Source organism: Prionailurus bengalensis, chromosome B2 (assembly GCF_016509475.1).
Source record: "Prionailurus bengalensis isolate Pbe53 chromosome B2, Fcat_Pben_1.1_paternal_pri, whole genome shotgun sequence".
NCBI lineage: Eukaryota > Metazoa > Chordata > Mammalia > Carnivora > Felidae > Prionailurus > Prionailurus bengalensis.
Window position 1 is genome coordinate 123,686,705 of NC_057349.1, and position 24,783 is coordinate 123,711,487.

The following is a 24,783-nucleotide window of genomic DNA, read 5'->3' on the forward strand; positions in this document are numbered from 1 at the left end:
TCAAAGGAATGTGTCTGTTCTAGAGCCTCATTTTCTACTCTGCTGAAAGTGAGTGGTTATAATGACTCCCGTCACACTGAGCACTCACCAAATTTGCTGGGTGTTTCTCTTTGCCAACATGGATATATCTGTACATGGAGTAGCCCATCACAGAAAAAATAAACACGGCAACAGATATGGGCAAAACATACCAGAAGATGATTTTAACCTTCAATGCTGATGTTTGATCTGTAAAAAAAAGAAGAGGGATAGATAGTTGTGATGCGGTATGGTGGGAAAACATTGGCAATGTCATGAGGCTTTGCGCCGGTTACTTACACTTAGGAATTCAGTCTTATTTATTAATTGAGAAGCTTGAACTAAACGTGATAAGGGGTTTCAGAATTCTTACTCTTTGACAATAGCTGGTCTTAGGGAATCATCTGGACTTACGGATGCCTTAACAACCCCATCAGCCGACATTCCAACATTTTATGTCTGGCTATGAGATCGATGCTGGGTCTTATATATCTGAAGCTAAGTGTGTCTAACATTCAGACAACTCATACACTTTAAGCCAACCCACAAAACCCTCTTGATAGGATCCCATTAAGCTGCCCCACTTTTCCATGTACTCATTGGACTCAATCTTTTCCATAGACTCAGCAGAAGACAGGAATGTATGGCATCGCCTTGTGTGTTATTAATAGAACCATCCTCGAGTGGGTTGGCTAGACTTTCTGGGTAGGGAGCTTGGGATATGTGTAGGGAGGTGGCTGAGCTGCTGTGTGTGAGGATGGGCAGTTACTCCTTTCCAGGTCCTGTTGCACTGTCGGTTCATGATGGATGAAAGTCCAGAGGGGACTGGAAAGACCTGGTGAATAGCTTTTGAGAAAGCAGTCCTGGCCCACCATCAATCAGACTATACAGTTGTGAATAGGGCTTATTGTGACTCACTTATATTTGTTGCACTCCTGTAGAATACTAGAAGTTGTGATGGATATTTTTCTGTCCCCAGTTGGCTAATCCATGGTACCCAGCTCTTTGGTGAGATATTCTAGATGTTTCTGTGAAGGCATTTTTAGGTGTTATTAGCATTTAAATTAATAGACTTGAGTAAAGCAGATTAATGTAAAGATGAAATCTTTATCATGTGGGTGGGCCTTATCCAATCAGTTGAAGGCTTTAATAGAAAAAGTAGTGACCACCTCAAGAAAGAGAGAATTCTTTCAGCAGATTACCTTCAGACAAGAAGCATAACATCAACTCTTTCTTGGCTATCCAGCCTGCTGGATTGCCCAACATATTTTGAGCTTATCTGCCTCTACAATCATGTGAGCCAACTCCCTAAAGTAAATGTCTCCATATATATATATATATATATGAGAGAGAGAAAGAGAGATGGGTTCTGATTAATAAAATCAGAGTGTCATAGGAGCTCTCTAATCTATACAGATGTTTGGATACTCTTGATGCCTAGGCCTGAGACAAAGTAGCAAAGTCACAATCCAGTTAAATACCTAGTTAAAGATTGGAAATAGAAGTGTCATGGACAATGAGGGTGGTTGACAATAGCCAGTGGGAAAAGTCCAGGACCAGGTGTCCAAATGCAGGCTCTTCCACCCCAAACAATTCCTGACGAGCACATCTGTCCTCAGGTTCCACACAGAAAGGTGCCAACAGCACAGCGCAGATGTTCAGGTAGCCAAGCGTTACCTGCCCCTACATCAGACTACAATTCAGTCTAGCCCTCTTAATGCCACCTCTGGTCTCGGGACTGAACTTGCCCTAACTGAAAACCGCCATGACGACATTGACGGATGGCACTTAGTAGGTAACAGCACATGTTTGCCACAAAAAAACTAATAAAATGTGTCTATATTTTAGGGATTGGGGGACTGTGGAGAGCAGAAATATTTTTCAAAGAACAGTCCCCAAAGAGGTAGTATGGCTGGGATACCATGGAAAGGTCGGAACCTGAAATGATGCCTCCTTATTTTGTGACCTTTCTCAGACTAGTGAGACAGGTGGTTCCACCTGTTCCCGGGAAGGATTTAATTGAACCTGTACTTGGAGCTGCTCTCAATCTGCCAAGTGCTCAAACGATCTCCACTGGAAATGCATCCCTACCTCCTGGCCACTGATCAAGCTCTTCGTAAACGGAGCGCTTTTTCCAAATACAAAGATGATCTCTTCAATCTGCTTTGTTTTGCCTTTTGCTTGCTTAGCATTTCCGTTTTATTGGCCACACGGCAGAGCCCCCTTCATTTTAAAGGGGAAGGTATGGTAAGGATAGAGATTCAAAAATAAAGCCTTTCACTTTTGATACGTACTCACAAAATCCCCTTTTTATTCCTTGGGACAGTTTCATCTTGCAATGCGGGCGGTGGGAGGGAGGATGGAAGCGGGGCTCCTGTCACCATTGTGATCCCAGAGCTGGCGATGGGACCGGGTTGGGGGAAGAGGTGTGGCACTTGTCGTAGGCCAGCATGTTTGGAAGGAGGAAATGGAAGAATAATGGGTGAAGAGCCATTCGATGAGGGTAAACTTGAGGGTTTATTTTCAACGTTCAGGCTTTGAGTTCAAGCTCCTCACAACTGTGGGGAACAGGTAGACAAACACCACGCTCTGAACTCTGTGTCTCCTAACGGGAATGAGAATCTTCAGGCAAGTTCAGAAAACAGGAGGAGAAGACAAGAGGAAGGAGAGAGAGGCGATGGCGGGGGGAGTAACTGCTGATCTGCTGACCCCCAGACCCTCCTGCAGCCAGTGAGTGACATCTGAATACAACTTGCAGAGCCTGTCATCTGCATTCCCGAGGGAGAGCAACAACTGCTGTCTTCAAGTATTTCTAGGATGACGTTTTGTTTCTAGCAGTGCAATTTGATGTTGAAGACCACAGAACTTCTATTGACAAAAGTGATTACAATGAAAAAAGAATAGACGTGCGTAAAAATTCTCAATTGTTATTTTCCCACGGAAGAGGTTTGTTGGCATTGGACACCAAGGGACGGGTGCTGACAGTTCCCCAGGGGGAGCAAACACACCCTTCACGTTGGCCAAGTTCAATGGCCAAGTTTCAATTCCAGGCTGCGCCACGCATTTCTGGTGATGGTTGTGTCTGCCTCTGCCTCAACTTGTTTCTGGTAGACATGGGTTTGTCAAAATCTTGTTTAGAACCGCCATCCTTCTACTTTGATCAGATCTCCTTCGCAGACCAGCTGAGATTTTTTTAAGCTTACCTTTCTGCGTACGGACACACTGCTTCTCAGAAGGCTGAGCAAGGCGAGGGGGCCCTGGGACAAAGGTCTCCACACGCACGCAGTACAGGGTGTCTGGCTCCAGCCAGCTGAGCACCAGCGTGCGGTTGGTCACACACTGGGACCACTAGGGCAGAGGATTGCAAACAGCAGTTAGTGCCACAGAATCCCAGCACCATCCCAGGCAGATAGCTCTAGAAGGAAATAAAACGCTAAGATACCCCTAAATCCTTTGTAATCACTACAACAGTTTTAAAACATCCCTTTCCTTGAGCTCGGCAGAGCATGATCAGGAAATGGACCCATTCTGGGAACAATTCTAAATAATAACACATGGATGGATTTCTTAATCTGCCTTGTCCCATGTTCTCGCTGACATCTTTTTTCCTGCGTGGAATGTGACCGACAGATGTTATGCAAGTAAAAGCTCTCCATCAAAGTGACGTGGACAGTGGTTCTCCATCTAATAGCAACATCAGATCCCATTAACAGAGACTCTGTAAGGGAAACCTGAAGGGAGTTCTCGAGTTTTCTACGTATTGGCTTCAACTGCTTCTTGTATGGCATCTCTTTTGAATATCGTATCTTCTCAGGTTCACATGCGTCAGGCTGCCTGTTCCAGCACTAGCTGCAAAAAGTAATGCCGATGATATGTCCCCATTCCAGGCTTACCGTTCTATTAGACTTAGCATTATATACGGACACGTTGTACTTCAGGTTAGAGTAAATTTGTTGCATGGAAATAGAACTTTCTTCTGGATTTCTCTTCCACTTCTCTGGAGCCGTCAGAACAATAGAAATGGATTTCTCATCTGTAGATAAAGCAACTTCTGGCGGGCCAATTTGTGCTTAAAGGGGAGGGGAGAGAGGGAATGATCATGTTCAGAGGTAGAAATCACCATGGATAAAAACTACAATATAATCCTACGGGGATGAAAGCCCTACAGCCCACCTCTTAGTTGAGATGCCTCAGAATGCTCTAAGGTGGGCCCAAGTTACGCTACATCTTGAAACGATCCTTTCACGCACCCTGACACAATATTAAAACAGAACATTCAAGTGTTGTATTTACCTAGTTCCTAGTCACATGGGTAAACAGATGGAAAATAGAATTAAAAGTGTTTATGGCACTCCTATGACATCAAATGAAAAGTTGGTGATAAATTGCATTAATACGAACTGTAAGTGGTGAAAATCAGACATGGAGGAATGAACCACTATTAAAAGACCTCTGAAGAAGCACCTGGGGGGCTCAGTCAGTTGATGTCTTGATTTTGGCTCAGGTCACGATCTCATAATTTGTGAGACAGAGCCCTGTATTAGGCTCAGCACTGACAGCGGGGAGCCTGCTTGGGATTCTCTCTCTCCCTCTCCCTCTGCCCCTCCCCCACCCATTCTCTCTCCTCTCTCTCTCTTTCTCTCTCTCAAAATAAATAAATAAACTTAAAAAAAGACCTTTGAAGATGTGATTGGAATGACCTATAACAAAGATTCCCAAACTTTTACCACAAAGGTCCATACAGGAAATGTTTTAGGCTTTACAAGCCATGTGACCTTTGTTGCAATTATTACTTATATAAATGTAAAAATCATTCTAAGCTCTTGGTCTGTAGAAAACTGGAGAGGTGGTAGTGCTTCATTTGCCCTCATAGTTTGCTGATTTCTGATCAGAGGACGGGCTCTGGCCCCAGGACTCGAGGGACACTTATAAATTTCATGATGTCAGCTCTGAGTGGGTCCTCTACACCCGAGTCAGCCACAGGATAGGAGATGGGAAAATTTAAAAAGCAAATATCAGGATGCTGCTGCCTTAATTCTGAGTTACACCTACAAATTACATCATCACACTACCAAGTGTCTAACAAAAAGAGACTTAGTTTGGTAATCAGAGCACCTTGAATCAATCTTGTGGACTTAATGCCATGGTTTATAAACCCACAGCAATTAAAAAAAAAACCTGTCAGTTCCTCAAATTTCATAGTCCCCACTAAATAACCAAACAAAATTGAACTTGGATAATATTGGCATCTAGTGTTAATTTTGGACCTGGGAGAGATCCTAGTGATGACTCAACCAAGCTTCTCATTCTATAGATGAAACTGCGATCCAGTGAGATGAAGCCCCTTGGGCTGGTCATTCTTGGAGCTGAGGGACAGAATGAGAACAGAGCCATGCAGAGCACTGGTCTCAGGCGAGGCTGTCCATGAGTCTAAGACTGTATACTCGACGGTCAGATGAACTTGATATTATACGTGTTTATAGACAATTGTGTTACTTACTCTCTAAGAATGGATAGAATCGTCCGGTTTCTGCCCATTTGGAACAATTCGTTTCCCAAATGGCCTTAACTTTGGCATAATATTGATGTTCATAATCGGAAGTTTCCACAGAGAGATCACAGCAGGTCCTATTGATATTTCTACATTCGGATTTATTCAGCCATTTTTTTTGCCCATATCTGCTGAGAAAGAAACTGAATTAATAACGAAGTGCCCTCTGTGCTTTACAATAGAGAAAAAAAAAACAGTCCTTATGCAAAACTGAATGGAAGTTAAGGCCTTCTCTGCAGAACAACAAATGTGCCTGTCATTGAGATAAAAAGGAATCCACATTTGCTGCTGGCAATTTTTTTCATGAGCTGTCAGGAACATGAGTCAGAGTTTCTGCAAACACCTTTCTTTTCTGTGAATTATAATGTGGATCGTACATTTTGAAAGCATGTATTTTATTATTATTCTTGGGCTACAGTAAAAATTCTACGTATTGTGTGATCAATTCTTCTAGTAATTATCCACGTAAGTTTTTAGTCCGCCATGCCTACAAAGGTCAATTTGATGGGTTGTTTTAAGAAAAATTAGTCATTTTTTTTCTTGGAAGAAAAATTACCTTGACATTCTCATAAAACTTAAAAATCGACTTGCTATCAAGGGTTCTAGGGAAAATTCACTAGGTAGAAGTGTATGCCACAGTAATTACAGTGATGATGATGACAGTGACTAGGCTGTTTATATTATTTCTCCTTTCCTTTGTTGAAAACACAAAACCCATAGCAAGGAGGGAGGGGGAAATACTTTTAGAACTTTTCAGGTGGGGGAGACTGAGGGATAGAGAGATTAAGTGACACCGGATGAGCCAGTGTGAGAGACCGGGTTGCATGGGAGGCAATGAAGGGATTAATGCAGGTGTGTTGGGGTTCTAGAAAGCTAACTGGTGTAGCATGGAGAATGCAGTGGGTTAGGAGTGGCAGCCTGGGGAGCAGCTGAGAGGATACTGCAGTGGTCCAGGTGGAAGATGTAGGTGGCTTGGACAAGGAGAGTGGTGGCAGAAGAAATGACAGGAGAAAAGGAAGAAATGTTGGGAGCCAAGACTTGGTAATTGAGGTGAGCAGGTGAGAGATGAGGGAGATAACGATGTTCAGGATGATGTTTCTTTTCTGTCTGGGACAGTGGTCATGTTTGCCAAGATAAGCAATGCCAAAGAATGGGTTTGGGAAATGTGGAGGACAGATGGGAGGAAGGAAAGGTAACAAGTTGTGTTTCTGCCATGTTGAACTTCAGGTATGTGAAAGCCATCCAGATGCAGATGCCCAGTAGGCCCTGGGGCTCAGCAAAGGGGTGGGAGTGGGAGGCAGTGATTTTGAAACCAATGGCACAAAACTGCTCATTGAAGGCACAGGCGCGAATGAAATTTTCATGGAGACAAAGCAAAGCCTAGGATAAAATTCCAGGCTCATCAGGGTTTAAAGGTTGGATACAAAGTACCGTTGGAAATAGCAGCTAAAGAGGCAGAAGGAGAAAGAGAGATCACAGAAGTCAAGACAAGAGTATGTCTTGAGAACAAGGAAATGTCAACTTTATTAAGTGTTGACAAAGTTTAAGGGTATCCTCTCTTTTCAGAATATGGCAACAGATTCGTGAAAGCAAATGTCTCCTGTTTCATAAAGTACCATACATTCCAGAAGGCACTAGAAATACAGGTAAGATCCTGTTGACCAACTTCTCCATCAAGTGGTTACCATTGCCTAAGGGCTTTCAAAACTTTTTGTGGCTGTGAGCCACAAAAACAAATCTGTTTTATGGGGCACCTGGATGGCTCAGTCGCTTAAACATCTGACTCTTGATTTCAGCTCAGGTCATGATCTGACAGTTCATGGGATTGTGTCCTGCGTCCGGCCCTGTGCTGACAGTGCGGAGCCTGCTTGGGATTCTCTCTCTCCCTCTCTCTCTGCCCCTCCCCTGCAGGTGCACACTCTTTCTCTCTTGCTTTCTGAAAATAAATAAAGAAATATTAAAAAAAATTTTTACACTGGGACACGGCTCCCATAAACACACATATATTTAACATACTAAAAACAAAGGTTTTATAAGATAATATTTAAACTTGACTACATGCCATGAATTCCGTTATTTTCCACTCCAATCCTGTTCACGCCATTCCAGTCCCTTCTATTAAAAAAAATGCTAGTTATATCCCTCAAAATTGATTTCATGGTCCATCAACAAGTCTTGACTTATGTGTGGTTTGAAAAATACTGCCATCACTGATTTGATGCTATCTCCTCAAACTTCCTTATTCTGCCAAGGGCAGGGCAACTTCCCATGACAGAGGTGGGTGGAGGAGAAAATATTCTTTCCCAGATTCTGGACAGTATGCTTTGTAAGTCTTACAAACTGATAGACCTCAACTATTCAATGAGTACTCCAGTAATGATGTTTATGCAGGGCAGAAAGTCCTCTGGAGCCCTCAGTGGTCTCTGACTGGTTTCTAGTAATGGCAGTAAGTGCTTATTAAGTGCTGGGACCCATGCTTAGGATTTGCATGCTTTATCTCATTTAATTATCCTAATGACCCTAGCAGGTAGGTGCCATTATTTTCACCCTCTTGTACAGATGAGGAAACTGAGGCCCATGGAGACAAATTCATACGACTAATAACAGGCATATCTGGGATTTGAACCACTCTTCCCTAATGCCAAAGCTCGTGCTTTTAGAACTACACGATATTTTTTCGGCATTAAATTCTTTTGGCAGATATAATTTAAACTTTTGTTAAAATTTCATCTTTTACTTGGAAACAAGCTTCACTCCAAAGGGTAAAAAGCATAATATGTAACTTGCCCAAGGATACCTGGGTAGGTTCATAGGCTAGCTACAAACCACGGACTGTTGACCGTGCTGCTGCGCTTGGGAGCCTTGTCGGTGACATATGCTACTCTGTATTCCTGTCATCTCACACGTGCACAGGCATGTAAGGCCTCTAACATGGCAAGTTTCTTTTAAAATACTCACTTCTGGAAGTTGTACCATCTAAACTATTTGCTCTCCCAGAGCAGTGATGACTCTGCCTCTTTTCTCGTTATCCTTTTCTGAATCAAAGGAACATGTAAAGGACAGAGCAAGCTCTTTGCTCCACCTAATAGAAAAGGAGGCCAGGGCATAGTCAAGAGCCATTTCTCTTTGCAGGATGATGTCTTCTTTGCTAAAACACCAGCTTCCAGAGAAACTCTTTGAACATGAAAGTGAGATTCTGGATAAACGAGGTCGTTGTGAATAGCAGCTGAAATATTTCACCGCCTTTAGTGGCCAGAATTTTTTTTTTCAAAGACAAAAATGGCTTTCTTTCTTTTCAAATGTGGTATTTTTTAACTCAATCAGAAAAATATAATCAAGAGAGAGAAAGAAATCACCCTAAAACCTATTAGGCCAAAAGCAGTTGGCATACCTGATTCTGGACGTCTCACGCTTCCCTATACACACGGGAATGATTATATGACTGCACATAACTAGAGGCAATAACTAGATTATACCACACATATCGTTTTAATCAAAGCTGTAAATTTAACTTGATTTGAACTTGAATAGAAAAAAATTGAAGCGAAGGTAAAGGAATTGCTGTGGTTCATGTGTTTCATCACCACAAGAGACACTAGTTCCTAAAAGATATTTTAAAATAAGAAAATAGTTTATGAAAAATGTTGGGAGTTTAGTTATTAAGATGATGAAATATTTTCAGTTTAGATCACATTTAATGGCTTCCTGCTATGAAAGTCTGTACATTTAAAGTTTTCCCCTACCTCCTCAAGTTCCATAAGCACATTTCCCATCACTGTTTACTCTTAGCTCTTCACTCAGATGGTTTCGGTGTGTTTACCACTCTTTTCACAGTGACAAATAATGTTGTCAGTACTAAATTCTTCATCCAGGTTCATCTTTATCTCTGTCGGACAGATATCATCTTTAGTGAGTGTTTTTCTCCCCCTCAAGAAGGTCTCAAGGGAGTACCATCCTGAGATCTCTCACTTGCTTGAAAATACATCTGGTGAACTTGACAAGAATCCCAGATCACATCTATTTCTCCCTTAGAAGATGTATCGCTGTCTTCTGTTGAGTTTTGCCAGACAGAAATCACCCCACTCCCCCTGTTCCGTCCCACTTGTGTCCTGCCCTTGCTATGATCATCATAAAGTACTTCATTTTCTTAAAGTTCAATAACCTCACCAGGATATGTCTTCCAATGCTTTTATTACCTTTTCCTAGACAGAGCATGCATTTATGATGTGTAATTCCAGACAGTAATTATCACTTTTCAATTATTACTATCAGCTATAGGTTTTTCATCTCTGTAACATTTTTATTTTCCATCTTTTCCCTAAGTTCTGCCCACTTGCCTTAAAAAAAATCTTCCTTTTGTTTTAGAATCTCTTCTTTGTTTGCTTTTTCCTTCCTCCTTTCCCTTCTCCCTTCCCTTCCCTTCCCTTCCTTTCCCTTCCCTCCCCTTCCTTCCTTTTTCCTCCCTCCCTCCCTTTCTCTATCCTCCTTCCTTCCTCCCTCTCTTCCTTCCTTCCTTCCTTCTTCCCTCCCTCCTTCCCTTTCTCTATCTTCCTTCCTTCCTTCCTTCCTTTCTGACTTACCATCAGAGATCATGTTATGTATGATTCAAACTATGAACACTTATTTGTCTGAATTTTTCTCCTTTTTCCATAAGAAAGCTTTTCAGGATCTTTTCACTGTTGTCATCTCCCTCCCCCTCTCCCTCTCTGTCTCCCTCTCCTCTTCCTCTTCCTCCTCTTCCTTCTTTTTGTCTTTCTCCTTTGCCAATAATTATGGAGAAATGCTGTGCCAGGTTCTGTGGGACTATTACTCTTTGAACAGGGCCAGCTATTGACTGAATATTAAGTGAATGGGTATAGGAGTGTGGGAAGTCAGACACCTGTTCTCTAAATCAGATCATTCCCTTTGCTGGAGAGCCTGCTCACCCTCAAGTTTTGGAATTACAGGAGGCTGATGTGCCCCATGGCACATCAGTAAGTCACGGTCCCCCTAGGCTGCCTCCCAGCCATCGTCACCTCCCCTCCCTTCTGCACCCACCTCACTAGGGTGACTGGGCCTACACAGTGGATATGTCATTTGAATCCCTTTCAGCTCCTCTGTCTCTGACATTCTGTGGCACTAACTGGGGCTCATGGGGACACTTCCTCAATTTCTGGTGGTGGAAATCCTTAGATTCCACATCCTAAGACTGTTACGTAAGCCTCTTAGTACTATGACATTGATTCTTGTATAAAATTATTTTCTACTGTTGAAGTTCAAGAAGATTAGACACTGTCAGTGTCTGTGGTTGTTTTCCTTCAGATTTCACTTATTCCTTCAGTATTTGGCTTATATCCTTCATAGTTTATGGCTTGGGTTGGCCATTTCCTCTGTTTCTTTGAAGATGGGCATAGTCTATCTGTTTTGCATTCTTTCTCGCTTTCAATGACTTTTGAGGGAGGGATACGATGTGAAAATGTCCGTTGCACTACTATTTTTAATAGGAAGAGCTAGTGGCACAGAATTCTGTACTCAGTTTCACTTAAAATTGTCTGTTAGTAACCGTAAGTTTAGACATTTCAGAGATGATGGGTTTCCTTGTTTGCTCAGCTGCAGAATAACATTTTGACCAACTTCTTTCCTCCATTTAAGTAATTTTCCCTCACCTGAGCACCCAATGCTTCTGTCTCCACAAAGAAGTGTTTTTCTTTATTAAAAATTTTTTTTTAATGTTTATTAATTTTTCACAGATAGAGAGAGAGAGCATGAGCGGGGGAGGGGCAGCGAGAGAGGGAAACGCAGAATCCGAAGCGGGCTCCAGGCTCTGAGCTGTCAGCACAGAGCCCGACGCGGGGCTTGAACTCACGGACCGCGAGATCATGACCTGAGCCGAAGTCGGACGCTCAACCGACTGAGCCACCCAGGCGCCCCAAAGAAGTGTTTACCTAATTTAATCTAGCAGAACGTCCCAAGAGAATTTAGTATGAAATATCTAAAACTTTTCTTTTTTCCAAATGCTTACTTAATACAACAGACGGTTTATCTTTGCACCATTAATAGGTGTCTGAGTCTTATGTGTATAAACTATCAAAAAGGAAAAGAACTAACTTACATGAAATACTGCACAGTGTAAGTAAGTTCAGCTTCTTGTAGACCCTCTGGCGGACTCCACTGTAGGATATTCCTCATGTTTATGGAAAAGAAGGTGATATTCGTAGGCTTAGGTAAACCACCAGAGACGCAGGGAACTGCAAGAGGAGAGAAGATCTGAGGTCTTAATGGAGAAAAAAGAAAACAAAGTCCCTGTAGTAGATGGTCTTCAGACATGGCCCCCACAAGCCACACCTTCTGGGCCTCGTGTCCTGTGTATTTCCTCCCAAACCTGAGCTGACCCCATGGCTCACTTCAACCAACAGAACGTGACGGAAATAAGTCCAGGACTGAGGCTTAAGAAGGTCTGGCAGCTTCTACCTTTGCCCTTTGGAACGTCCTGAGCTGCCATGTAAAAAGCTGGGCTACTCTGCTGGAGAAATCACGTGACGAGGCCACACAAAGACGGAAACATTCAGTGGTCCCAGCTGGGCCCACCTTTCCAACCAGGGGGCCAGAAGGAAGCCACCACGGACGTTCTAGCCCCATCTGCCGTAGACTGAAGCTGCATGAGAGACTCCAAATAAGACCAGCAGAAGAACCAGTTAACCCTCAGATTTGTGAGAAATAATAAACTGATTGTTTTAAACTACTGAATTTTGGGGTGGTTTGTTGTGCACCAGCAGATAACTGAAATAATTCATTTGTTAGATACAGAAAGAAAACTTGGGATGGATGGCCCTGCCAGGTTCGAGTTTTGGAGGTTGGCGTTAGGGGCAGCTTTGCTAAAGTATGGAATAAAGCCATAATTAGAAAATAAAGCAGTGAAAGAAGACAATGCATTTAATTAAATGCTGGTATTTTCACATAACTGTGCTCTAAGAAAACTATGCTAGAGGATTCCCTTGTAGAAGTTCTTTGTAGAGAAATTGTAAAGAATTGAGTCACTCCCAACAAGTTAGAAAAGGACGAAAGGCAAGTGGAGGGTAGTTTCTTATAAAAGGATAGTTTTCCATAGGACAAATAAAACGAGGATGATCCTGGAATTAAAATAAATTAAAAAGATCACTGGTAACCGGTAAGAATCGAAATATTAATTTAAAATATTGGAGAGGCTCCTGGGTGGCTCAGTAAGTTAAGCGTCTGACTCTTGATTTCGACTCAGGTTGTGACCTCACATTTCGTGAGATTGAGCTTCGCGCTGGGCTCTGCACTGACCCTGTTTGTACGCACTCTCTCGCTCTCTCAAAATAAATAAACAAATTTTAAAAATTCAATAAAATAAGATATTGAAGAGATCACAAAGTCCTGGGTAATAAACAATCAGATTTTATAAACAACATATCTTATTAGAAATACACATTTTAGTCATGGAACTTGGAGAGTAACAAATTTTGACCCTTCAATCCAACCTTAGGAAATGAAATTTAGCCTACTCACCAAAGACTGGTCAATTCTTAGCTAAAGTCTCATAATTCTTGTGTAAATTTGCTGGGACTAATTTGGAGAAGGAAATTAGCTTTATCCTGAGGGTAATCATTGGTTAAGATTAGGACTATGCAACATATTATAACTCCACAAACCAAATGAAAAGAAAAAAAAATTCTTCAGAGTCAAATTTTGTCATAGAACCCGGTTTCTAAGCCAAAATAAGCTCTTTAACCGTGCAGCAGAGTAACCAAAATATAGGTGGTTGAGTATGTGTTTGGGTGTATGTGCATATGCTATATACACATATATGCACAATGGCTCCTACTTTTCACCCTGATCATTTTTTAAAATATCTGTTTTATTTTTAAGAAGAAAGTTAAATACTCAAAGAGAAGCCCTATCAGCTGATTACTGTGTGGGTTTGAGTCTGGTAGGAGTAGAGAGGATCTCAAAAAACACAGCCTACTCAATGTCGTCTTTGATTTCTAACCTTTTAACTCTTTGGAACCACTGTGTTTCAACTGGTATTGGCTTTTTTTCCCTGGAGATTATAGGCCGTGAATAATTATCAGTGATTTCGTACTGCTCTGTGCTATCAATAGGTTCTGATTTTTAATCAGATTTTGGGGGATGAAACAGAGAATATGGAGAGGCAGTACCAGGAAATATAGTACTTTTCAACCTTTCGGAAGTGAGGAACACTTTTAACATAAAAAGCTTCAAAGGGTCTTTTCAGATCTAAAACCTACAGTTCTATATGTTTATATGACACATACATGTGAAGAGTGGTTAGCATCTTGTAAGAACTAAAATTAAAATAGACCGTGTGTTATAATATCACAGATGGAAAATATTACCAAATCGTGACTTCACGAAACTAACTGATAAGAAACTACAGTATTTGGTTTGTGGCAACTTGAGTTTGGAGATATAAAACACAAGTTATACTAGATATTATAGTCTAGGCACATGTCTCTGTGTTTAATCTATACGAATCTTTATCTTCAACAACACTGATTTCTGTTCATCTTTATTTTTAAATTTATTTTTAAGTTTTTTTTAATGCTTATTTATTTTAGAGAGACACACACACAGGGTGCAAACAGGGGAGGGGCAGAGAGAGAGGGAGACACAGAATGCGAAGCAGGCTCAGCACAGAGCCTGACGTGGGGCTCAAACTCATGAACCGTGAGATCATGCCCTGAACTGAAGTTGGACACAACCGACTGAGACATGTTCAGGTGTTCATCCTTAAGTGAAAATAAACAATTGACAGAATTCTCAAGATTTCTAAGACCTACTTTAAAAATTTTTAAGAAATAACCTGGAATAAAAAAAAATGGATTGCTCATTCCAATTAACGTAACTTAATTTTCTCGGTCACTGTCACGGGGGAATCAAAGCATGAAAAAGGAGGTCACGTTCTGGTATCCCCCCATCTCTGTCATACCGGGACACAAAATATTCCTTGTTATGACATGGTCTGCAAGTTTCTGAACCATTTTTTATCAGAGTAAACTAAGCCATGTAATCATCTTTCTTAACATCTTGACTGTCTGCCTTTATTTCCAGAAATGGATATTTATCAGTTTTGGGGGGAGGGTTGATAGTGATTTATTTACCTGTATCATTTATAATATTTGTTAATTGTGGAATTTTAATGATTTATCTTTGGTCAACGGAAATAGATATTTCTTGCTATGGTGAGGTTTGACCTTTCCGCAAAGAAGAGTTATAAGGACAGCTTGCTCCCTTGGATTAGTTCTGGTTGCAGTAGGACATGAGAGGTCTTTAGGCATGATTAACAATTATGTTGATAGTGAGATCCATTCATGACAGGCTAAGAGATTTTATTTTAATAGTAGATATAGTATGTGAATAAAACTCAATTTGCATAAGACTTTAAAAATTTTTTAATGTTTATTTTTGAGAGAGAGAGAGAGATAGAGTGTGAGCAGGGGAGGAACAGAGAGAGAGGAAGACACAGAATCTGAAGTAGGCTCCAGGCTCTGAGCTGTCAGCATAGAGCCTGACACGGGGCTTGGACCCATGAACCGTGAGATCATGACCTGAGCCGAAGTCAGGCACTCAACCGACTGAGTGACCCAGGTGGCCCTGCATAAGACTTTAAAAAATATAATAAATATGAAAGCCTTTATATGTCATAGTATTTAGTTGAAGTGAGCAAATAGCTAGCATATAATGAAAATAGTAGCTAACATTTATTGAATCCTTACCATGTAGCCGACACAATTCTATGCGCTTTATACAACCAAATCATACATTTCTCATAGCAGCTCTATGGAAGGCACCCTTATTATCATCTCCATAATACAGATGAGGAAACTGAGGCACAGAGAAATTAAGTTGCACAAGTTCACCTAGCTAGTAAGTGGAAGAGTTGGGTTTAGAACCCATACTCTTAACCCCCTCACTCACCTGCTACCTCTTTGCAAATTAATCCTTATCTGAATTTAAACAAAGAGAAGACTGATGAGAAAACACATATTATCTTATGTTTCATATATAAAATAATTTAAGTTTTAATAAATATTTGATATTTACGTAGTCAGTAAATTTCTTTAGATCCCACCACACCTTGTAGTAGGAAACCCTTTTCCTTTTCCTTTCAGAGTATTTTCTTTTATTTCTGCCCATATCTGATCCTGCAGAATGCAAATAGGAATTCTATTTTTTTTAATGTTTATTTATTTTTGCAAGAGAGAGAGAGAGAGAGAGAAAGAGAGAGACAGCGTGCAAGCGGGGTAGGGGCCGAGAGAGAGGGAGACACAGAATCCGAAGCCGGCTCCAGGCTCTGAGCTGTCAGCACAGAGCCCGACACGGGGCTTGAACTCATGAACAGGAATATCATGACCTGAGCCAAAGTCAGATGCTTAACCGACTGAGCCACCCAGGCGCCCCAGGAACTCTATTTCTGCTTTGACACAATCCCCGGACAACGTATGGTGACCAGAAAAACAGATTTTTAGAAGGCTGTGTTTGAGTCTATTCTCGTGTCTTTTTAGTTGTTGAGTACATCCCGTCTATCAATTTGAAACCACAGTAACACTTAAAGATGTAGAAATATGTGTATCTTCCTTTGGCCTTGGGCTTTAGCTCTTTGTCTCCTATACAGAATATACTGTAGTCAATCCCCCTTATATTGATGAGAAATTTCGGTTCAGTCGTCATTTTATTTATTCATTCAACTAATATTTGTTAGGTGCTATTACAAGTTGAATTGTGTTCTCCCCAAAAAAGATATACTGAAGTTCTTAGTAGTTAAGTAGTTAGCTTAAGCAGTTAAGTAGTTAAGGCGAGATCATACTGGAGTAGAGAGGACTCCTAATCCAATATGACTGGTGTCCTTACAAGAGCATATGAAGACACAGCGACACAGGGAGAACGCTCTTTGCAAATGGAGGACTGGAGTGATGCTCTACCAGCCAAGCAATGCCTGGGACTACCAGGAGTTGAAAGAAGCAAAGAAGCAATGTCCTCTAGAGGCTTCCGAGGGAGCACAACCCTGCCAACACCTTGGTTTTGTAATTCTACCTCCAGAACCGTAAGAATAAACGGTGTTTTAAGCCATGCTGCGGTACTCTGTTAAGGAAGCCCCAGGAAATGAATACAGGGGCTACTATGTAGATACCTCGTGGTGAATACAGATGTGCTCCTGACTAGAGTTCCCAGACTAGAAAGAAGAGGGACAATGTTAACAATGTACTCGTCGCCGAATGAACAAACATGTACTCGTAAATTTGGTGATCAGGCTATGAAAGGGAACAAGGTTGGAGCAGTGGGTCACAGAACCTACTCAGATAGGGTCTTAGGAGCCAGCTTGGGCTGGGAGGGCAGGCAAAGGCCCCTGAGATAGGAAAAATGTCATCCCAAAAGACAGCTCCTTGGAACGATCAAAAGACCAGTGTGTTTGAGGGGTGCCTGAGTAGCTCAGTCAGTTAAGCTACTGACTCTTGGTTTCCGCTCCAGTCGCCATCTCATGGTTCGTGAGTTTGAGCCCCACGTGGGGCTCTGCACTGACAGTGCGACCCTGCTTGGGATCTTCCGTGTCTCTTTCTTTTTGCCTCTCCCCCTGCTCATAGTCTCCCAAAAATAAATAAATAAACATTAAAAAGAAAAAGACCGGTGTGTTTGGGGAAAAAAGTGAGGAAGAGGAGAGTGTGGCCAAGAAGAAGCTTTAGTACAAAGGCGCTAGAGTCCCCATCTCTGCGAGGCCTGGGAAGGAATCTGGATTACATTTGAAATTCAGTGGGAAAGAATTAAAGCCTTTTCACTAGGGGATGCTCTGAGCCTATTTACCTTTCAAATAGATTACTTCATTACTGGGGGGAGAAAAGATCCGATGGGGGCAAGAACAGAACCGGAGGGACCAGCAAGACCATCATTACAGCAGTCTTAGTGAGGAAGGATGGGCTTGCCCCCAGATGCTGGCTGTAGATATGGAGATGGGGGGGGGGGGCAGCTCGCAGCCCTGTTTTCAAAGTAGAAACAACAGGACCTCCTGATGAAGCGAAGCTACAAGAGTCTCATCAGCAACAGTATTACTATGTTATGAAAGCTAAGTTAACAAATGAGGATTTATCAAGGAATACTTGCCTTTTATCTATTTTGATGATGCAAAGTATAGAATAGAACAGAATAGAATAGAATAGAAGTAGCATTTAATTTTTTTTTAACATTTATTTATTATTGAGAGAGAGAGACAGAGCATGAGCGGGGGAGTGGCAGACAGAGAGGGAGACACAGAATCCAAAGCAGGCTCCAGGCTGTGAGCTATCAGCCCAGAGCCCGACACGGGGCTCAAACCCACGAACCGTGAGATCATGACCTGAGCCGAAGTCGGACGCTTAACCGACAGAGCCACCCAGGAGCCCCTAGAATCAGCATTTTTTAAAGAAGAAATGGCACACTTTAACGAAAATGATTGATAACTAGTGTTTTCTTGGGGTTTTTAAATCTTTGTGAAGGTTTTAGGTACTATGTTTGTTTCAAGTTTGGAAAACCTAAAGAAGACACCCCTGAGTAAACATTTAAATTGCCATAAGTCATTTTTCTACTCTGCCAGTACTGATAAGATAATTTATCCAACACTGAAGTGAAAATACGTCACACCCACACTAATATCAGGAGTCATGTGCCAGCTTATGGGTAACAAAAGCATTTTTTTTCCACATAGATTTATGGCCTGTAAGTACAGGTCCGATTCCCTGACATTCCATCCATTTCACATCCTAAATCATAAAGCTGTTGGACTGGCACACGGAGTTTTCCAATACCTTGTATAGATACAGGTCTCAGGTGTAGTGCAGTGGTATGTAACATTTTCTAGTGGCCTCAAAGCTAATCCTACGTCCCTGCAAGAGTGTTGCAGTTTTAACTATATGCCTGACAGTAAAAGATATTTCCATCTTGCTGCACTGTGGGAAAAGCCTATGCATAAATTAGTGCCTGATGAACACCCACCAAAAGTGGTGAGGTTTTCAGAGTGAACTCACGAAGGGTCAGGGTAATCAGGCTCAGGGTTACCCAAACCTCTGTCTTTGGGGGTTGAGGCGTTATGACTTTCTTATCATAGACTGTATGTTCATTCAGCAGTGAGCAAAACAACCAGGCTGTAAGAGGCTCAACAAAGGCATCCACCTCTGGTGAGTTCCCCTTTGGGGCCATTCAAGTTTCTCAAGCCTATGACTAACCAGGGGACCTCAGCACAGAGGACACCCGGCCCAGCCTTGCCCAGAGACAGTCTCCAGTTCCCAGTCCCCTCTCTCCTTCTGAAGCTGGAGCACAGCGAAGGAATCACCATGCTCTGAGCTGTTGGACACTGGACTCCATGACTTACAGTCTTTGTAGACCCAGTGCCTGGTGAATGAATGCTTTTGAACTGAACTAAGCAGGGGCTGATGGGACTCACATAAATCCTGGAGACGGGGCAGGACCCAGAAGCACATGTGCACTGAATGGGGATGGAACACCCTGAACTGCCAAATCTTGGTGGTGGTACCTTGAAACCGCCTTGGTAAACCTACATTGTACCCAGGGAATCATCACCAGCAGCAGACACTCCACAGATGATTTTTCTTAATGTTTAGCTTTATTTTTGAGGGAGAGAGAGCAAGAGCGAGAGAGCAGGGGAGGGGCAGAGAGAGGGGGAGGCACAGAATCCGAAGCAGGCTCCAGGCTCTGAGCTGTCAGCACAGAGCCCGACGCGGGGCTCGAACTCACGGACCGTGAGATCATGCTGAGCCCAAGTCGGATGTTTAACTGACCGAGCCACTCAGGAGCCCTTCAACAGATCCTTTTGAATGAAGGAACAGTCGCCCATGCATGACAAGTGGCTGCTACCTATTGTATCTTTTGAAATAGGAAAATACCTTAATATGTTTGTATCAATCCTTTCTGTGGGGAGTGAGGGTGAAAGAGGTAAGAAAAAGCACCAGAGGGCGATTAACTAATTTCGGGAAGCAAAAGCTGTAAATAACTCATCCTGAACACACCAAGTGAGAGCCAAACAGCATTGCTGCTTTTATGCACTGGTGCAATCCCTTAGATATTGTTCTAACGTCACCATGCCGAAAGGACAAGCAGATTTTCTTTTGTCTCAAGTTGTAAATCATCTCTCCTGAAAATTGTTAACTCCTCTCTCTTCTCCTCCTTAATTATATATCAAGTGTTCTTAAAAATCAGTCATCTAACAACAGCCCTTAAAATGCGAGTCAGGAACTACGTACCTAAGAAAAGATACGCAGCTGTCTATAAAGGCGAGAGCATGGTTCGGTGTTAACATTAGTTCCTGTAAACTTGATGATTTTCCCTTAACCGCCATCTCCACTGTTATTTCTCTACTGTATCTTTGCCCACTCTCTGCCACATGTGTGTGCTCCCTCACTTTTCTCTCTAATAATAGTGTACGTTATATAGGGTGGTCGCTGGCCCTCTCTCTCTCTGGCTTCTAGTAATTGATTATGTGAGTTGGTCAGAGAGAAGTTCTAAGGGCAAGAGTTCTAGAGCTACACTGGGGTCCACTCCCTTCTCTACCACTTACCAGTCGTGCATCCCCAAGTTCGTTATTTATGTCTGCACCTCAATTTCCTCTTTCTAAAACAAAATAATACTATCTGCTTCATAGGCTTGATGGGATGATTAAATAAGATTCTTTCCAGAGCGCCTGGTTGGCTCAGTCAGTTAAGTGTCCGACTTCAGCTCAGGGCATGATCTCACGGTTCATAAGTTCAAACCCCAGGTTGGGCTCTGTGCTGACAGCTCAGAGCCTGGAGCCTGCTTCAGATTCTGTGTCTCCCTCTCTCTCTGCCCCTCCCTGCTCACATTCTGTCTCTCTTTCTCAAAAATAAATAAACGCTAAAAAAAAAAAAATAAGATTCTTTCCATAGACCTCTTGGAACAGTGCCCGGCACAAAGAAAGAGCTCAATCATTATTAGCTCAGTGTTGTCCTCGATAGTTACTATTCTCACTTTACAGCTGAATAGACAGAGCCCCAGAGAGGCTGAATGATTTGGCCATGGTTATTCAGCCATTTGCAGGGATCCTTGGTTGAGTTCAAGAGTTCTGACCATGACTGGGCTCCTATAGTAGGCCACTTGCCTACTGCCTTTCAGAAATGATCCTGAGAACACAGTTGGCAGGAAGAAGGGGATTGTATGATCATTATAGATTTTGCACGTCGTAGATGATTGCTTCTAAGGAGAGATATAAGAAATTCAATGAGGAAAACCCAAGTATTTCTTCTTCATTGAAGCTTTTCCTGGTGAAACTGTACATAGTCATATCATTCATTCAACATGTTTACTAGGTACCTACCGTGTGCTAGAAAGAGTGCTGACAGGTGCTAGGGCAGTAGAGGAGAGAAACACACAGAAGGCCCTGCTCTCAAAGAGCAGATAGGATCTGAATCTGGGACATGATCCATCAATATATGCTTTCCCTGCCAGGTATGTGAACATTTATGTGGATGAGTGATGCATAAGTCATACAGAAAAAACGGTGTTATTTCTTTATGGCCACACCTCAATAAATAAATTTATGTGCTTAAACATGTTTTTGACTATTGCTGTCGGTTCTTGATAGCAAGGAGGCGTTTAAGGTCGAGATGACTTCTTAAAATAAGGAGATTGGAGTTGACCCATCAAAGACAGTGTGCATCTTCCATGTAGTTCCTGTGGGAGGGTTTATAATTATTGCCAGGGTACTGCTCAGCTCGTGGCATTTAGGGCACACTTCCTTTCAGCTATAATTGTTTTCAAAGATAACTTACAAACATACGAATATTTCCATCTCTTTTTTTTTATAATCACACCTTGTTTTTGCAAAACCATAACCTGACTTCTCATCTTGATTACCCAAGTTTGTTGGAAATGGCTTGGAACGCGTTTGAAAATTAAATCCCATCTCCAAGATGAAGGTTTGCCACTTAATGGGTTATTCTGACCAATGCATGCAGGCTCTACCCGGAACTCTGAAAAGAGGAGCTTAAGAAATACATTGTTGTGAGATATTTTGTACATTGCCTTCTAAAATGCCTATTTTGAAGACACCATTAACTTGAATATGTCAGCCCTGCTGTTAGAAAACCAGTTGCACTAAATTATATCACCTCTCATATAAATGTCTTCCTTTCGTTTTTAGAAATTAGCCTTTTAAGGACAGGAACTTGATTTTCTCCACATTTTGTGATCTCTCTAAAGTAGCTGGATTTGTAATAATGAACATCATAGTATCTGGAAAAGTAAGGTAGATTCAAATGTGGGTTGGAGTCTATACTACTGATAACTTGCCTCAGAAAGGAAATGAAAGAAAAGAGTCAAAGGCAAACCATTTGGGACCACTAAGGTATTAGAAAGAATAGCTACTGGGAATTCCAAGTTGAATCAGCAGGTATTCATTAACTATCATCGACTTTATTGTTCAAATCATTTTCACAACTAGTATTTCTTTATATTCTCACGGAAGCCATTCTTTCGTCAATACCTCCATCACTTGAAATTTTCAGAGGGAAAATCACCAAGCTAAAAATGGGGGGAAAAACATGGAAAAAGTAAGAGAGTTTCAAAAATAATTAGTGGAAATTTGGAAGTAGTTATTAGTATTTGCTTCTGTTCACTGTAGACTGGAATTTTGAGGGAAATGAGGCTGATGAGTGTGGTCCCCATTGTGATCTCAGATTTTCCCGCTGAACAAGACAAGGATAGAAGCAGACAGTAGCCATCAAAAACAGTCAGGTAAATTTTTTTCACTAGGCTAGCTCTCCTCTCTAGTGACAGGTAGATGCTTTGATATTTTCGAGAATGACTAGAGTAGGGTTGAATTACGCCTCGAAGTTGTGTAACTATATGCAATAAAATGAACAGACGTTGCACGTGCTGCTTAGGCCACACTGAAGATCAGCTCTTTTAGGTCCTTAACTGCCCACAAGATGTAAAAAAAAAAAAAAAAAAAAGAACACTGGTGATGAGAAAAGCAGAGCAACCATGAAGAGGCCGCGCACAAGGAAGAACCAAAGGCACTGTTGGCACTCACAGCCTTGGAACTTGTCCATGAACAACTGAGTGGATCAATTAAGACACTGCCTTTGCTCACTAAAGCTAACAGGGCCTTCAAAGGACTGTGTTGATTAAGGAAGTGGGAAATAGCACCGAGGACAGAAGCCCCAGCTTGCAAAACCACAGCTGTAACAATTGTGCCTTTTGATAATTGTTTGTGGTTTGATTCAGTATTGCAAAGAGCCCCACAGACCACAGTGACTTGAGGCTGCCAATGACCTTGAAGTCAGGCCGTCCTACAGCTATGAAGCTTCCTACTCCTGCCCACTTTTTGTTTGTTGATGTGTAGTTTTATCAAAAAAAAAAAAAAGAACTGAAAAGTATATAAGAAAGAACTGTAGGTGTGGAAAAAAGAATATTAACTATCTGGTAATTTATAGACTGACTATGCTTAGAGCAGGATTTAGCTTTTTGGGTTTCTGAGTGAATATAAAAGTTATGTTAACACTATACTGTTGTCTATTAAGTGTTCAATAGAAATAGAAATGTACACAACTTAATTAAAAATATTTTATTGCTAAAAAATGCTAACCATCCTCTAAGCTTTCAGCAAGTCACAACCACTGATCACAGATCACTGAGAACTATAAGAAATATAACAATAACTAAAAAGCTTGAAATATTGCAAGAATTATTAAAATGTGATACAGAGACACAAAATGAACAAATGTGGCTGGGAAAATGCACTGATAGACTTACCTGCTCGACACAGGGTTGACAGAAATCTTCAATTTGTAAAAGCTGGACTATCTACAAAGTGCAATAAAATTAGATATGCCTGTATTTTCCTGCTAAAATCTTAAATGAAACAGACCTTAATTTATATTGAATGATATTATTTTATATAATATGGATGCCAGCCTACCTAGAACTATTTATTGAATTTTGTTTTTCCTAAAAGCATTAAAAATTTTTTTTAAAAATGTTTATTTATTTTTGAGAGAGACAGAGACACAGCATGAGTGGGGGAGGCAGAGAGAGCGGGAGATACCGAATTTGAAGCAGTCTCCAGGCTCTGAGCCATCAGCACAGAGTCTGATGTGGGGCTTGAACTCATGAACTGTGAGATCATGACCTGAGCCAAAGTCAGATGCCCAACTCACAGCCACCCAGGGGCCCCTAAAAGTGTTTGAAGTATTTGTTCATAGTAAGACATTTACTTTGAAATCTCATTGCTTTTCTAATGTATCTTTTCTCAAGTAGGGCAAATGTGAATTGATATATATATAAAATTATATATATATATATATATATATATATATATATATATATAACCAGCAACTCTTGTAAGTCTCAGTTTAAAGGACCCTTTTTATAGGAAGCCCTGCCTGACTTCTAGACTCAATTGGTTACCTTGTTCTGTGTTTTTTAAAGTTTTGTGTTTTTTTTTTTTTTGAGAGAGAGAGAGACAGAGAGAGGGAGAGAGAGAGAGAGAGAGAGAGAGAGAGAGAGAGAGAATGAATCCCAATCAGGCTCCATGCTGTTAGCACAGAGCCTGAAGAGGGGCTTGAACTCACAAACCGTGAGATCACTGCCTAGGCCGAAATCAAGAGTCAGACGCTTAACCCATTGAGCCACCCAGGCACCCCTGTGCTTGTAAAGAGCTTGGTTTTATTTGAGAGAGAGAGGGAACAGGAGGGGCAGAGAGAGAGGGAGAGAGAGAATCCCCAGCAGGCTCTGCACTGTCAGCACAGAGCCTGATGCAGGGCTCAAACTCACAAACCTCAAGATCGTGACCTGCGCCAAAACCGAGAGTTGGATGCTTAACAGACTGAGCCACCCAGATGCCCCTGGCATTTATACCTTAATGTAATTACCTGTCTGAGACCAAAAGCTCTGTGAAGAAAGAGACCTTGTTTTCTTGTTCACCTCAGTGCCTAGACTTCTTCCTGATATATATGAATGAATGACATTGCATGAATAACAAGTGTTCAAAAGAAAATTATTTAAAAATCACAGTGTGTCAAGTTATATACTAATTCCTGAAAACTCCAAATGGATGCATGGGCTGTTAAGGTAATTCTTCTTCATTAAATCTGATCACCTCAACTACCTTATCCCCCTAAGTTATTTGCTCCTGAGCTGAATGCAATATTCTATTTTGCACTTAGAAATTAGGAGCTAATTTTTAATAACAA

General features: G+C 41.5%; 1 protein-coding gene across 3 annotated transcripts in view; it reads right to left on the bottom strand.

Annotated features, from left to right (window-relative positions):
- The window catches only part of IL20RA (interleukin 20 receptor subunit alpha), a 35,747-nt gene that overhangs the window by 2,989 nt on the left and 7,975 nt on the right, over positions 1-24,783 (bottom strand). For 2 of the 3 annotated variants that reach the window (XM_043593102.1, XM_043593104.1), the window contains exons 2-6: positions 11,661-11,796; positions 5,519-5,697; positions 3,912-4,087; positions 3,222-3,366; positions 89-228 (exon numbers count right to left, since the gene is read on the bottom strand). In XM_043593102.1, the coding sequence (XP_043449037.1) occupies positions 89-228; positions 3,222-3,366; positions 3,912-4,087; positions 5,519-5,697; positions 11,661-11,737 (717 nt within the window). In that variant the 5' untranslated portion in view covers positions 11,738-11,796. The remainder of the gene's footprint in view (positions 1-88; positions 229-3,221; positions 3,367-3,911; positions 4,088-5,518; positions 5,698-11,660; positions 11,797-24,783) is intronic. The other variant, XM_043593103.1, reaches the window with a different exon arrangement.